This window comes from Odontesthes bonariensis, chromosome 2, assembly GCF_027942865.1.
Source record: "Odontesthes bonariensis isolate fOdoBon6 chromosome 2, fOdoBon6.hap1, whole genome shotgun sequence".
Taxonomy (NCBI): Eukaryota; Metazoa; Chordata; class Actinopteri; order Atheriniformes; family Atherinopsidae; genus Odontesthes; species Odontesthes bonariensis.
Genome location: NC_134507.1, coordinates 6,184,646 through 6,198,641, shown reverse-complemented (window position 1 = coordinate 6,198,641; position 13,996 = coordinate 6,184,646). Strand labels below are relative to the sequence as shown.

The window sequence follows — 13,996 nt, the reverse complement described above, 5'->3', positions numbered from 1 at the left end:
AATGTTTTTTTTTTTTGATTGTTTTTTATTGCTTGAGAACTGCATCACCTACAGTAGAGGCCAGGTCGTCCAGAAGGGGCTAGAATAGAATAAAATCTCTATTTGCTTCAATAAGATGGAGTGAAGGAAAAAAAAGAAGAAGTAATAACTGCGGCTTATAGTCCTACAGCACAATGACCAGCATGAACGAAAACAAGCGAGCCCCCCCTCCCCCCCTCCCCCCCTCCCAGTTTTCTGGTTACAAAAAAAACCCTGAATCACACGAGACGACACAAACAAACTCTGCGGCAAACACAAAATCATCAAACAAATAAAACATTTTTAAAAAAATAAAGAAAAATCACAGAGGATCAGTCTGACGGCTTCAAACAGTCTGACACCTGTAGTGTGGGGGGGCGAATTAAATCTATAAAAAAAAGAAGAAAAGCAAAGGAACAAACGTCTCAGCTCGCGCCCTTAATGCTGCTGAGGGGCTACATACGCGGGCAAGTCAAAGCAAGCCCCCCCCCCCCCCATCTGCTTTTCCCCGACATTTAGAGTTTCTCTCATTTTTTCTGACATTTCGGGGACTGAAAGGATTTTAGAACTCTTACACACTTCATGTCTGTGTAGGATACTTGGCACCAAAACGCAGTAACAAAAAAAAAAAAAACAATAATAATAATAATAATAATAATAATAATAATAGACAAGAAGAAAACTGTTTACACTTTAAGGACACCCAAGCCTACCTAAAATATCACATTCAGAACCATAATATTATAGAAATAAGTTAGAGTAAGAATAATAATGACATAACGTGAGAGTGCTATATATATATGAAACATTATCTTATATATACTTGCATGGTCTATGGCACTGCTTAAAACATTCTTGGATAGGCAATAAATCAACTGAACAGTTTTTCTGCTGCTCTCTTCCTGAACAGACTTATTTCAAAGGTCTCTGTGGCTGCGGGAGGGGGGGGGGGGTCGCTCTCCCACATTCTGCACGCACACACACACACACACACACACGCACACACACACACACACACACACACACACACACACACACACACACTTTCAGCATGAACGTTTTGGTAAGAATTATAAATTATGTCTTTAAAAAGCACAGGATATAAAATGATGCGCACGGCCTTGTGTGTTCTGCGCACGGCTCGGAAAAACAAAAAAACCAAAAACAAAGGGAAAAAGAAAAAAGCATTTCTCATATCACTCACGTAGGCACACATAAACGCCCCTGCGTACGTCCGGAGATGCACGGACGGGCGGATGTGTGTGTGTTTCAGAATCCTAACCCTATTCCAACAGGGACCACCAAGTTTGGTCAGAGAAGAGAACGGCACTAAAACCATCGAAGGCTCTATGTTATACTGTCAAATGTACAAATAAACCTAATAATATAGATATACAACTTTTTTTGCATTGCACTTTTCTTTTTTTTAAAACACCTTACATAATGTATGGAAAGTAGCTTCTATACATAGAGGCATACCTAAAAATGGCCAGTACGGTGTCTAAAAGTATGTAGTATGATGTCAATTAGAGTTTTGGCAATGAGGCTGTGGGATGGAAACGAGTTGTCTGTCCGTCTGTCTGTCTGTCTGTCTGTGGTTGTCTTCTTCTCTCTCTCTCTGTGTGGGGAATGGGGTTGCATGGCAACGGTGAGGTCAGCGATGTGTGTGCCGTCTGAAGCCGGGCCCCTCGGGTGCTCGTCCACGTCTCCACAGGTGCTTTACATGGATGAGGCGTCCGGGGGCGACGGGGACTGGTCAGCGCTGCTGAAAAAGTTTGTCTGGGGTCTTCAGTGTACACTTGTGCAAAGTGTGTGTGAGAGTGTGTGTGTGTGCGTGTTTGTGCGTGTGTGTATGTTCCTCCGGTGTTCTCACAGGGGAGCTTCACGGAATATGTTCTCCCCCCTTTGGCAACACTTCCCTGCAGGGGGGGGAAAAGAGAAAGGAGACGTTTCACTCCCTCAATGCCAAGAAGTCATTTCCACCAGTAAACCCAATCCCCTGTAGGGCAGCGATTCATACAGTTGAAATACAAAATGCAGTTCTCGCTTGTTAGTAAAGGGTCTTAAAATGACTGGTGCATTTTAAGCAGTCAGCAGTTGTCTAACAATCCTTCTCTGATGGAGTTTTATTCGGAAATAAAACTCCATCAGGCAGCATTTTTGTGATGGAGAATCAAGCAAATCAAAGCGAAACAGTGGCAACAATGGGAAGAATTGTAATGAAGAAAAAAAATGATATTTACCAACGAAATCACTGCACCACACAACACTTGTGCTTATTTGCATTAGGTTTACCTGCCCCCGCTGTTATTCGGAAGGACAGGAAGACAGGCTGGCAGGGGGACAGAGACAAACCACGGTGAGAGGGAGAAAAAACAAGTTGAAGGCTTTGTTGGTGCGCACTGCCCCCCCCCTTTCTCCGCCCTTTCCCCCCTCTGAGCACCTATGACTCGCAGGTTAAACTCACAGACCAACGCTGTGCATTTTAGCGCCCGTGTGCTAACTACATCGGACATTTTTTTTTAAAAAGAGCCAGCAGTTTTTTTAGCAGTGGTGTGTGGTTATCTGTCGGGGGTGCTCGGGTCACCTCGCGCACACACACCACTGTCTGTGGCACACCAACTCGGATCGCACGCTGGACTTAAGCAAGGCGCCGGAGAACACAGCGGAGGGCGCTGCGTCTGACACCGCCCGGGCTGAACTTACAGCTATCTTTGTGATACAGCAACTGCTAACATGCTACAGGAAACATGCATCTTTAAAAAAAAAAAAAATCTTTAACATGGGAGAGATGTTGATGTCAAAAGGAACTACTAGAAATAGTTTACGTGCACGGTGTAAATGTGGAGCAGTCCCTTTCTCATTCCTGGACAGATTCAAAGAGTATTCACTGAAATCACAACACGATCACACACAGTGGGCATGTGGGCGGAGGCCCTGGTGTTACCTTGTGGTCCCCCATGCAGACATTGGGCCCAATGTTATCATACACTATAGACTTCTCTTCATTTTCAGGCTGCAGAGACACAAAAATCAGATGTTCAGCAATGTAAATGTGAAGAACAGTTGGTGTTATTTGTTACATTAAAATAGCAGTCCAGCTCCTGTCACACACACACACACACACACACACACACACACACACACAGGGCAGCAGCTGTGTTTGCACAGTACCATCGCTGCTGGATCATGTTTTATGGCACATTCATGGTGAGACATCAACACGGCAGCTTCATTAAACACAATTAGAGGGATCGAAGTAACGGCTTTCAAAACGTGGCACCTACGAGCGGGAGCTGGCGGGGTCAAAGTGCGTCCGTGCGACACACACACACACACACACACAGCGGCGGCGGCAGCTTCCAGTTGGTGTGCGGAGGGGAAATGAAGTCATGTCAATTTTTTGCAGTTTTCTCATGGACTAAAACTTCGGCTTTGTGGAGTACTTTAGGGAGAGCAACGGGCACGGTTTTAAAATGAGCACTTTAGGTAACTTTCAAGCAACTGAAGGTGTGTTTAATACATAAAAGTGCTGTGAAAAAGTCTTGAGATCCCCAATACTTCTTTATATATTGTCAGGATAATGGAATTTATTTTCTCTTCAACAAGCTTTCAGGGCATTTCTTTAAGTCAGGAATAGTTCTCCAGGCTTCTTGAAGGACATCCCAAGCTCTCATTTGGATGTGGGCTGCCTTTTGTTCCGTTTTCTGCCAAGTGGTTTGACTCTGGGGAGGATTCCTCCCTCCATAAGACCTGTTGCCACTGATTTTCAGTCCACTTCTTGCATCATTTGACTATTTTCCTATTCTATTCTATTTTCTCCCTGTTTCCCTTCCTTAAGAACGGCTTCTTGACAGCCACCCTTCCATGGAGCCCATTTCTGATGAGGCCTCAGTGAACAGTGAATGGATCAGCTGAAGGTCCAGATGCATCTCTCAGCTCCTGTGTCAGGTCTCTCCTGCACTTTGTCCTATTTCTTAAGGACATCCCTTTCAGATACTGTCTCAGATATTTCTTTTCAGGCCTGCCGCTCCTCCTTTGGTCCTCCATTTGTCCATTTTCCTCAGATGTTTTAAGGGCACGCGGCACACCCTGCTGAGCTCTTTGGAAATCCCCTCATTAATGCATAAATACTATTCTCTGTCTGTCAAACTGTGTTATCTTTGGCATTTTTTGATGATGCAATTAAAGGACTGGGAGCCCATTATGTGTCCCTGCGACAGGCTGCAAGTAACAAAGTGCCTAAACCCACAGTTTATTGGTTTATTGCTAAGTTTCCTGTTAGATGTAGACACAGCACTGATTCATCCCTTGAGTGATGTAGGTGCCTTTTTATAGTCACAGATCAAAGTGAAGTGGCATCGGAAACTAAACACATTCCTCAGACAACGGTCAGGTACAAGGACTGGACTGAAAATGGGTGAAAAGGCAGCCGTAGTCCAGGGAAACTTTGAAAGACCTGAAGAAAGCTGCTGAACGACTGCCTCAGGAAGCTCAGGTTCAGGTTCTGTGTTTACGGTCAGAGAGTGTGCCACAAATGCGATTCGGGTAAGACTTCCTTCAGAAAGCCTGAAAAACTGCTGGTCAAGACCACTTTGAAATATTACAATCAAATCAGGCTGCTTAGAAACTAAATATAAAGAAATGAGGGGCGGCTCAAGACTTGAGCAGCACTGTACCCGGTGGGCACCACAAAGTAAAATATAACACACGAATGAAGATGATTCTGAACAATGTTATTTAAAAAAAAAAAAAAAAAAAACTTTGGCAAACACTACAAATGCAGCTCGTTCTATCGAATCCTCTTAAATTACAAGTCTGAGAGATTCTCGCAGAGCTGAAAACCTGCGTCTGGCTTCGCTTTGAGGAGCTCAGTTTGGTCTTTAAACCTGTGCAGTGAAGGGAGATTAAAAAAAAAAAAAACAGGGGTAATTTACAAAGTGGGCATTTGCCTATCGACCAAAAAACACTCCCACAGTAATCTAAGCTTCTGTCTGAGAAAATCATGCTTCTGAATCACTTTGTGCACACAAAGAAGCCGATACCCACTCACACATGAATCTGCAGACTGGAGTATAAATCACACTCGTCTGGTCGAACTAAAGACTTTTTAAACAGCCGCCCAGCCCCCCGCGCACACATGGATATACACTGATCTGTGCCCGCGCTTCAGAAGGAGACAGAGAGCTTGAGAATGAATCATAAAGCAAAATCTGAATTAACTTCAGTCCAATCCAGCAGAGGAGCAGGGTCAGCTCGCGTGCCTCCACCTCACTACCTCCTCCAGCGGGCCACGCGCTGCCACCTCTCTATTCGTCTGGCAGGCGGCCCCCGCAGCCACGGATACATTCATCAAACACGCACTTGATAATTTACAAAGGCAGCATAAAATTGTGGATTTTCGGGCTGCGTAATCTTTAGACAGATAAACAAATTACCCGGGGCCCCCTGGCAGGGAGGGAGCGCTCGCTCGGCTAAACATTCATTACCGGCTCTCCCGGAGCTGGTGCCGCGCCGCACAGCCAGCGGGCAACCTTTGGCGTGTTAGGGCTCGGCAAGCAGAAAATAACATGATGGCAAGTTAACCGACCGTGCCATGATAGATGACGCCCCGCGCCGGGCTGTTTACGGGCCCATGTCTCAACAATCTGTAATGCTCAGAGCCACAGAGCGTGTGCTCAGTGAATCATCAGCCAATCTGCGAAAGCACTAACTGTTCCACTCCGGCCCTGCATTACCAGCAATTAGCCGGTACTTGAGGGGGAGAAAAGCAAACAACGAAGCAGCTGTGTGTCTGTGTGGATCACCTTTTACACGCTTTTGACACGTGACCTGCATGTCGCCATTTTAAAAAGGCTTTATATATAGTCACCGTTTTTCACAATTTGGTTTAATAGCGCGATCAGACTTGATGTTCGCAGTCCCTTCAGTAAGGAAGAAAGATCAGGAAGGAATTTCTCATTTGTTGAGAGGACAAAAGAAAGCCAAACTTCCTGAGCAGGCCCCCCTGCTGTGGACCGGTACTGTACAATACACTGCTGCCTCTTTCACATACATTAACAGAAGAAAGCCTGGTGGCTCCAGCATCAAACAGACAGGGATGGTGGGGGGGCTCTAAAGACAAGAGTGGAGTTTAATGGCTGAGAATATGGAGTTTTAGGGGGAACAAAACACTGAAAAATTAAGATTTTCGGGCTGTAGGACAAACAGCAGCCCTTCAGTTCAGATTGTGTTTGCGCTGTGGAGAACAGGAGTAAACCAAATCTGGGATTTTTGGCTCTCCAAGTAATCCAGCAAACAAAATAGTGAGTCAAGACTGAACAGACGGCGGCATAGACTGCAGGAGGAAGGGAGGAAAACGGGTGGCAGATTGGCTGGCGTTTGTAGTGTTGGGGTGGATCGGAAGCCGAGGTGGGGGGCAGCAGGGTTCTGCTCTCTGAGGACGGCGGCAGATCTGAGGCTTTATGAAGAAGATGGGGCCCAGTGGAACTCTATAAGGCCTGGGATGTATATACTGCCTGGGTTAATTAATATTCACAGACATCTCATCCTTCCATCTGCGAAGCCACGCAGGAGGGGAGGGGTGACGGAGATCAAGGATGATGGAGTTTTAAAGCAAAATAGGGTGAGGCATTAACGACCGTGTCTGGGTTTTTTTTTTTTTTTTGTTGACACAATCATGATTTTTGAAAGCTGAAAAAGCTACTGATTTCGTTCAAAAGAGGAAGTGGTTCGGCTCACCTTTAAGACCAGGTCTCTGGCGGAGGGAGACATGAGGATTCGGTCGCACCAGGCCGGGCATCTGGTGTTCATGTACTGCTTCCCCTGACTGCTGTCCTCACTGTACGGATAACTGAGGAGGCACACCGATGAAATGATCAGAGCAGCTCACAAACAAACACATCTGCACGCATTTCAGTGTCAACAAAAGTAATGCTGAGCTTTCATTCCTGGCAAAGGGTTGCACTGGAGAGCCACTAAGGAAACCAATAAAAATGAGAGGGTTTGAGAGGAGTAATAAATATGAGACCTTATCTCAGAGACGGAGATCAAAATGTTTTCCCAACCAAACAGGAGGTCTATTATTATGACTAATCATCTGAGTAATGTCTTGAATCAACACACATGGATGGCTCTATCCAAGCAATCTTTCTCTGCCAACTGTACAGGTTTTGTGTGTGTGTGTGTGTGTGTGTGTGTGTGTGTGTGTGTGTGTTTGAGCGAGATGGGTGGGATAAAGAAGAACACGTACAATTTAGGCAGAGCAGGCCAGAGGGAGACTGTGCTGCCCATATGTAGAGCTACATCCCTGCACGGTCATCAAAAACAGATTAGGTGCCGCGGCAAATGGCCATGAGAGATTGTGTCTGGGAACAGCAGGGAACAATTGCATGATTTAAGCGGCTGGAGTCGGGCGGGGAGCCATCGAGCTGATACAGATTTACATTGTTGAGAATTCAATTTGCCCCTTCGGCTCATCAAACTGCCTCAGATTTACACGCCACCAATCCAATTTGTTTGTCTGCGCTCATCAGGATGTAACACCAGGCTTACATACTGTAATACCAATCCAATTTGCTCCTTCAGTGCCACGCGGGCTAACTGTAGCATAACACAAAGGGCCTCTTCTCTGCGGATGGCGATACCCTAATGGTAAAATAAACACACACACACTCTGGGCTTTTGATTCATCACACTTGTCCAGCCCTGATAGCTTAATTGGACTTTGTGCTAAAGTGTGTCTTGTATTTGATTGCGGTTTCCTTCAGTTCTGTCAGTGTTTGCACATTCAGATCACCACTGCTAAAGGTACTACGATCACACTAGTTCTAGTACTGTTGACACATAATCCCAACCAGTTCTTTAATCTCGTCTAAAAGGACTTGTAATGATGCAGAATGCTCATTTTGCATTCAATAAACAATAATAATAAAAAAGGATTATCCTCCGAGGACCGGGAATTAAAGCCCAAGTCGTCACGGCACGCAACTCAGGCCAAAAAATGGCAACCAACTGCTGGATGTAGAAAAAAAGTCGGGAATCACTTGTCACTCGGAGAGTCAAACTCTCAACCCCGTAACATCTTGAACCCGTTCCTTACTCATCAGAAATGTGTACATACATCAGAGGGACTCTTCTAGATTCCATTTGTAGCCACATTTCTAAAAAAAAATGTGACTTTTCTAACGTGAGATTTTATTAAGGAGGGCTTCAGGTTTTCCATATACTTTTTTTCATTTATTTTTTTTTACATTTATTTATTTATTACAAGTGCAATATGCAATATATCTTCCTGCCACCAGCCAGCTGAAGCTGCTGCAGCCAGCAAACACGGGAGCATTAAGGTACTGTTTACACATACCCGGGTATTTTGATAAACGAAGACCTTTCCCTTCGTTTGTGCCTTTCGTTTATACACAAACGGAGTTTTTTCCTCCGAAAACGAAGCTAAAAAAAACTCTGTTTAGCGTTTGTGTGTAAACTGGTTGAAAGAGACAAAAACGGAGTTTTGGGAATGGAATGAGGAGTTGTCGTCATAGTACAGAGCCCCGCCCCTATCCGCCATGTTGGCAGGATGCTAGCGTGAAAACGCCATTTTCTCCGTCCATTGTTTATCTGGCAAGCATGGAGGTACTAGCAGCATTTCTGTTGTTGAGAGCTATACTCGCTTGTGTGATTTTGAAAATTACAGTCATACAATGTATTGAACAACAAAGACATTTTTCATGGCTTTAGCAGTTTTATAGTCCAGCGCAACGTGTAAAAGTAGCTCAGTCTCGCTATCAGTCCACACACATGAGCCTGGCGCCATATTTTCTTCTTGAAAAGGATCCGGAAGTTCTTCCTGTCAGCGGTTCTCTATGAGGCTTCTGCTTGTGTGGAATTCTCATTGTTCTAACACTGCCACCGTCAGGCTTGGCGTAATTTAACAGCTCCTGATAGCGTATTTATGCGGATCAATGTAGACGTGTTTTTTTAAAAAAACGGGGCTGTGTGCACCTAGTTTTTTTTGCAAACGAAGGTCTGAAAATATGCGTTTATCAAAATACCCGGGTATGTGTAAACAGCACCTAAGACTCGTCATCTCATCTGCTGCCGTCTCCTCCCTGCATGTGCTGATATTTATTAAGGAATATGGCTATATTGCATATTGTCATATTGGAAGATGACACCCCCCCATAACTGTCTTTGGACTATTATTATGCCACTTGCACAGTTTAAACAAAACACGAAAACTTATGCTGCTATTACTTGACTGTCTTTGCAGTACTATGCAACTTGCACACTTAGCCATTACCAAACAGAACTGTTTTGTACTATTCCACTGCCTCCTTAATCCTCCACCCTACAATGCACTTTACTTACTTTAAATGCCTATTTTATGTTTAGATACTTTTATTTAATGTTTAGCTTTGTGTAATTTTTTTACCATATGTCTTTGTCTTCACCATGGGATGGTGGGAAACGTAATTTCGATTGTTTCATATGTCTGGTACATGTGAAGAATTGACAAAGCTGAATTAAATTGAATTTCATTTCATTTATAAATCTGAGGTATCAGCATCCTTCTACTCTACTTTTTGTCATTCCTTGTTACCATCCATCCAGTGACAATCAATGATATTATTGGTAATTGCAATAAAGTTTGTCTCAGTGTTTCTTTTTTTTTTTTGTCAAAATCAGCGAATGAAATGTGAATTTTCAAAGCACAAATGAAGATTACAAAAGCAGAACTGAAATGACAAATTGCACATGCAAAAGTGAAATCTGTGACAATAACCCTCAGGGGTATACATTCCAGACATAAATAAACATCAACATTATACAGTAACTAAAAGTCATCAATGTGTGGGTGTCTTTGTGGACAGGGTTAAGGCTTGGGGCGTGAGATGCTCTCATAAGGTTTGTGCGCACACGCTGACACGCTGACACACTAACACACACACACACCCCCCACCAGGTGTACAAACAGACCTGCAGAGAGCTCCTTAAAGAAGTCCCCTGCCTCCAATTAGCATTAATAGCACTCAAACCACGGGGGAAATGCATGGAGGTTTTGGTATGCTAATCAAAGAGCTAAATAAGTGATCCCGGGATAAAAGAGAGCACGAAGAATAGGATGAGTGAAACAGACAGAGACAGAGAGGCAGAGGAGAGGGGATAAGATGGATCAGACAGAAAGAGGCAAAGTGAGGGTGGAAAAGAGCAAAGTCTTCAAAGGGCTTCAGAGAGCTGCTTGACTTCAGGGTGGCCCGAATGCTCTCACTTCCTGAGGGACGGCCTGTGAACAATCCTCCTATCAGGGACTTTCTTATAGCTTTATTGACTAACAAGCCTGGGGTCATTTTGGTGTTAAAGAGATAGAGAGAAAAAAAAAAAAAAAAAAAAATCAAGCTTTCCTCCTCACCTCCTTCAAACAATGAACTCCCTCTGCATAGCAAACTGCCTGAGGCACTTCAGCAGCACAACTTTTCTGTCGTTCATTCATTTTTTATGACAGCCGGCCGCCGTAAAAGCAGATTAAAAATACTTAACAACAACCATTAAAGTCCCATTCCCTGTGTGTGCAGGCGTAAGTTTATCCCTCTTCTGTTTTACCGCACCCGACATTGGCTCCAATAGAGATAACAAGTCTTAATGCAACAGCAAACAGGCAAAAGGCGAGCTGGGGCCAAAGTGATTAATGTTTCCGATTAGCGAGCTCACAAACTTATCGGAGTGGCTAAAAGGCTTGAGAGGGCGTGTGGGCTGTCAGCTCGTATCAACCCCTTATTTCCTACAGAAAGACTAATTACGCTTAATAATCGGCTAAACTCATAACTCCAACACAATTGGGTACCTGGAAGACACACATTTGTAGGTACAAACTCAGAAGGCCAAACAGACAACTGCAGACGGAAAAAGCAACAACAGTTATGACACAACAGACAGTGATGAACAAATGCAGCAGTGAGAAAAACTTTACTTCAGTACAGAGGAGTTTACGGCCAGCTCAACGATGCCAAAGCGTCCAGGGCCTGTGGCTGGAAAACAAGCCCAAATCACCATCCCTCCACCACCGTGCTTGACAGTTGATATAAAGTATTTGTGCTGATATGTTCCAGAAGTTATGTGGTTTGTTCAGATGCAACATTACAAACACAAGCCGTGCAGCCATGTTTTATTTTCAGAGAGAAGAGGCTTTCCCGTAGCCTGGCGACGCCATCCTACGTACTTCCGCCCAAAGATTTTGGCTCCGCACATAGTCTGGCCAAATCCCCCTACCTCGGTTCGCTCAGTGTTTTACCAATCAGCAAACAGTTGCGAGTGGTGACGCAGAACTCACGCGCGGAGTCCATTGTAGTCCATATAATTGTAGTTCAACCGCAGCGGAAATAAACATGGCGACGGAAGAACGCTAGAAGCTATCCATGAAGTTGTCTCAACTCTGGAGAGCATTACACAATTAAAATGAGAGCAAGAGGAATGCCTCGTCAATTTTGTTAGTGGCAAGGATGTCGTAGCTCTCCTTCCAACTGGCTTTGGGAAAAGTTTGATTTATCAAATGGTACCGGTATAATGAAAGCGGATGTGGGAAGCATGATTCGCGAGCTAGAGCCTCGCGAGAGTAAGCATGAACCTCGGCGCATAACCTACGTCATTTCTAAACATTATGATTGGTTAAGGGAACTCCGTTACTCCAATGAATTTAAGTTGCTGGGTAAGGTCCCGCCCTCCATGGAAATGGATTCCTCTTGGGTTTTTCCAGACTGTTTGACAGAGTCAACAGTCGGCTTTCGCCCAGGCTAGCTTTCCCGTGGGTCACCCTTCAAAACTTATTCTAATTGTACTGTCACAAACTTTAACATTTAACATGCCAACTGAGGCCTGTGGAGCCTGAGATGTAGGTTGTGAGTTTTTGAGGTTTCTCTGAGCACTGTACAGTCTGAACTTGGGGTGAACTTGCTGTGACATCCACTCCTGGGAAGATTGGCGACTGTCTGGAATGTTTTCCACTTGTCAAACAATCGGTCTCACTGTAGAATGATGGAACTCCCATCCCGTAGCAGCCGTGTTGCTTTTCTTTTTAATGTCATTTATTTCCTGCTTGCCTTGTATAAAATATGGGCCTATTTGTAAAATGGATGAGGAAATATTTTTAGCTATCGTGTCTACAATGCCGTCTTTACCAAAATATCTTTACCTTGTTTAGTTAATAAAGGTTTCTGGGCTGTTAATCCATGCTATTATGCTGCTGCCGACTTTTCAGATGATACACGTGTGTACAGTTGTATGTTGAGACCCTCCAGCTGCCATGGAGAGCTCATTCAGTCATGCTTGGTTTGGGGTTTAATGTTTGACTTGGCTGCTGACACATTACTCACATGTTGCTGCCGTGTCAGCTTGTTTGTCTTGCAACAGTAAAAAGTGGCAAGGTGAGCACAGGCCCTGCCTATAGTGTGTCACTCAGCCTCGCCCAGCAGAGGGAGAGGGTGTATTTACATAGATTGCTGTATTATGCAGACCAATAACTGTCTTGGTCTGCATAATAGAAAGACCAGACACTCCAGACTTCCTTGTCCCACATTCCCTTATCTCAATTGCCTTGTTCAACATAATGACGACAAAGTGACGGGCCAAACAGTGGTCTACTCACAAACTGAGTATTTAATGAGGGCAATATAAACTTGGGAATATAGGTAGGGCAGGAAGCCAAAGATAAGAATTGTTGTATCAGAGACGTGAGGTCAACGGTGCTAAACAGCTTCATGGGATGTCGGAGTGGCCATTGCCGAGCTGAGTATTGGCTAAAAAAGTCGGAAACTGTGGTTTTCAAACGACCCGCTGCCTCTACATCTATGTTTGTTTGCAGTTGTCAGGGGAGTCTTGGCAAAACACAACACATGCACACACACACACACACACACACACACACACACACACGTAGATTCAAAAAGATCAGCCAAATGCTATCAATAAAGCTGAATGTTTGCTTCAGTTTGTAGAGCTGGGAGGCTCACAGGCACAACATTGGCATAGCGGAGCACAAACACAGCGAAATGCCATCAGTAGCTCACGGCTTGCAGCTCGCTGGAGTTCAGCTACGACAAATTCTGCCTTCAGCTGCTCTAAATGAAGACGAGAAGACACAGATGGCATCCATTAAATCTTTTATGTGAAAGAGCGTTTTTAAACAAAGCGTCGCCCTCAGTGGCATTGTCTCAGACGAGAGGCGACGATACATGACAGCAGCGAAATCTTCAGCTATTATCGCCACAGTGGCCCCTCATCATTTTCACGGGGCTCTCTAGTAGTGAGAATGATGGATGTGCCACTGGCTGTAAAACAATGTTCCTGTTCAGTAGATCAGCCTGTAATGCTGGAACCAGCCAACACGAGCCACACACTCACAGCGGCTCGGACTCACAGCTTTAACCAAACATTGTCGCTTAACTACATCTGTGGTGCCCCTTAAACGGAGTCACGTGCCTCCGCTCCTGTGGAGCACGGCCACTCTCACAGCAGAGAACAAGAAGCCTCCTTCATGCCTGGCGCAAACAGAAGGGATTCAATGTATTCACAATCAAATACATATACAGAGAGGGTGAGATCATTCGTACAGGCCTTCAGAAGGCAGGGGTGTAGAGTGAAGAGTGTTGTTCACAGAACAAGGACAGTTACTGTTTACAGAAGAGCCATCTGTGTGAGCACTTCCTATGAGCTCAAAACGAGTCCCCAGGAATTCTCCACTGCCCTCACATTTCCCCTTGCATGCTCTTATTAACACACATTGAGAAACTGGCAGGTAGACACTTGTGCGCTCTCGGCTAAAATCGCCTCTCGTCTGAAGGACAAAACTCAATGTGCCCGGCATCAGCTTTCAGACCTCCTCCTTCCTTTTTCACCAGCCTGAGAATGTTGTGGAGTTTCCCAGCAGGCAAGCCGCTGTTGGCTTGTCCTCACAGACCTGCAGCTTTGGAAAACATATGCTAACGTG

The 13,996-nt window shown here is 44.7% G+C and overlaps 1 protein-coding gene across 3 annotated transcripts in view; it reads right to left on the bottom strand.

Moving 5' to 3' along the window:
* Positions 1-214: 214 nt before the first annotated feature.
* The window catches only part of inpp5a (inositol polyphosphate-5-phosphatase A), a 157,308-nt gene continuing 143,526 nt past the window's right edge, over positions 215-13,996 (bottom strand). For 2 of the 3 annotated variants that reach the window (XM_075474656.1, XM_075474658.1), the window contains exons 13-16: positions 6,760-6,871; positions 2,966-3,034; positions 2,314-2,350; positions 215-1,937 (exon numbers count right to left, since the gene is read on the bottom strand). In XM_075474656.1, coding sequence (XP_075330771.1) covers positions 1,888-1,937; positions 2,314-2,350; positions 2,966-3,034; positions 6,760-6,871 — 268 coding nt within the window. In that variant the 3' untranslated portion in view covers positions 215-1,887. Of the gene's footprint in view, positions 1,938-2,261; positions 2,351-2,965; positions 3,035-6,759; positions 6,872-13,996 lie in introns of all 3 variants that reach the window. The other variant, XM_075474657.1, reaches the window with a different exon arrangement.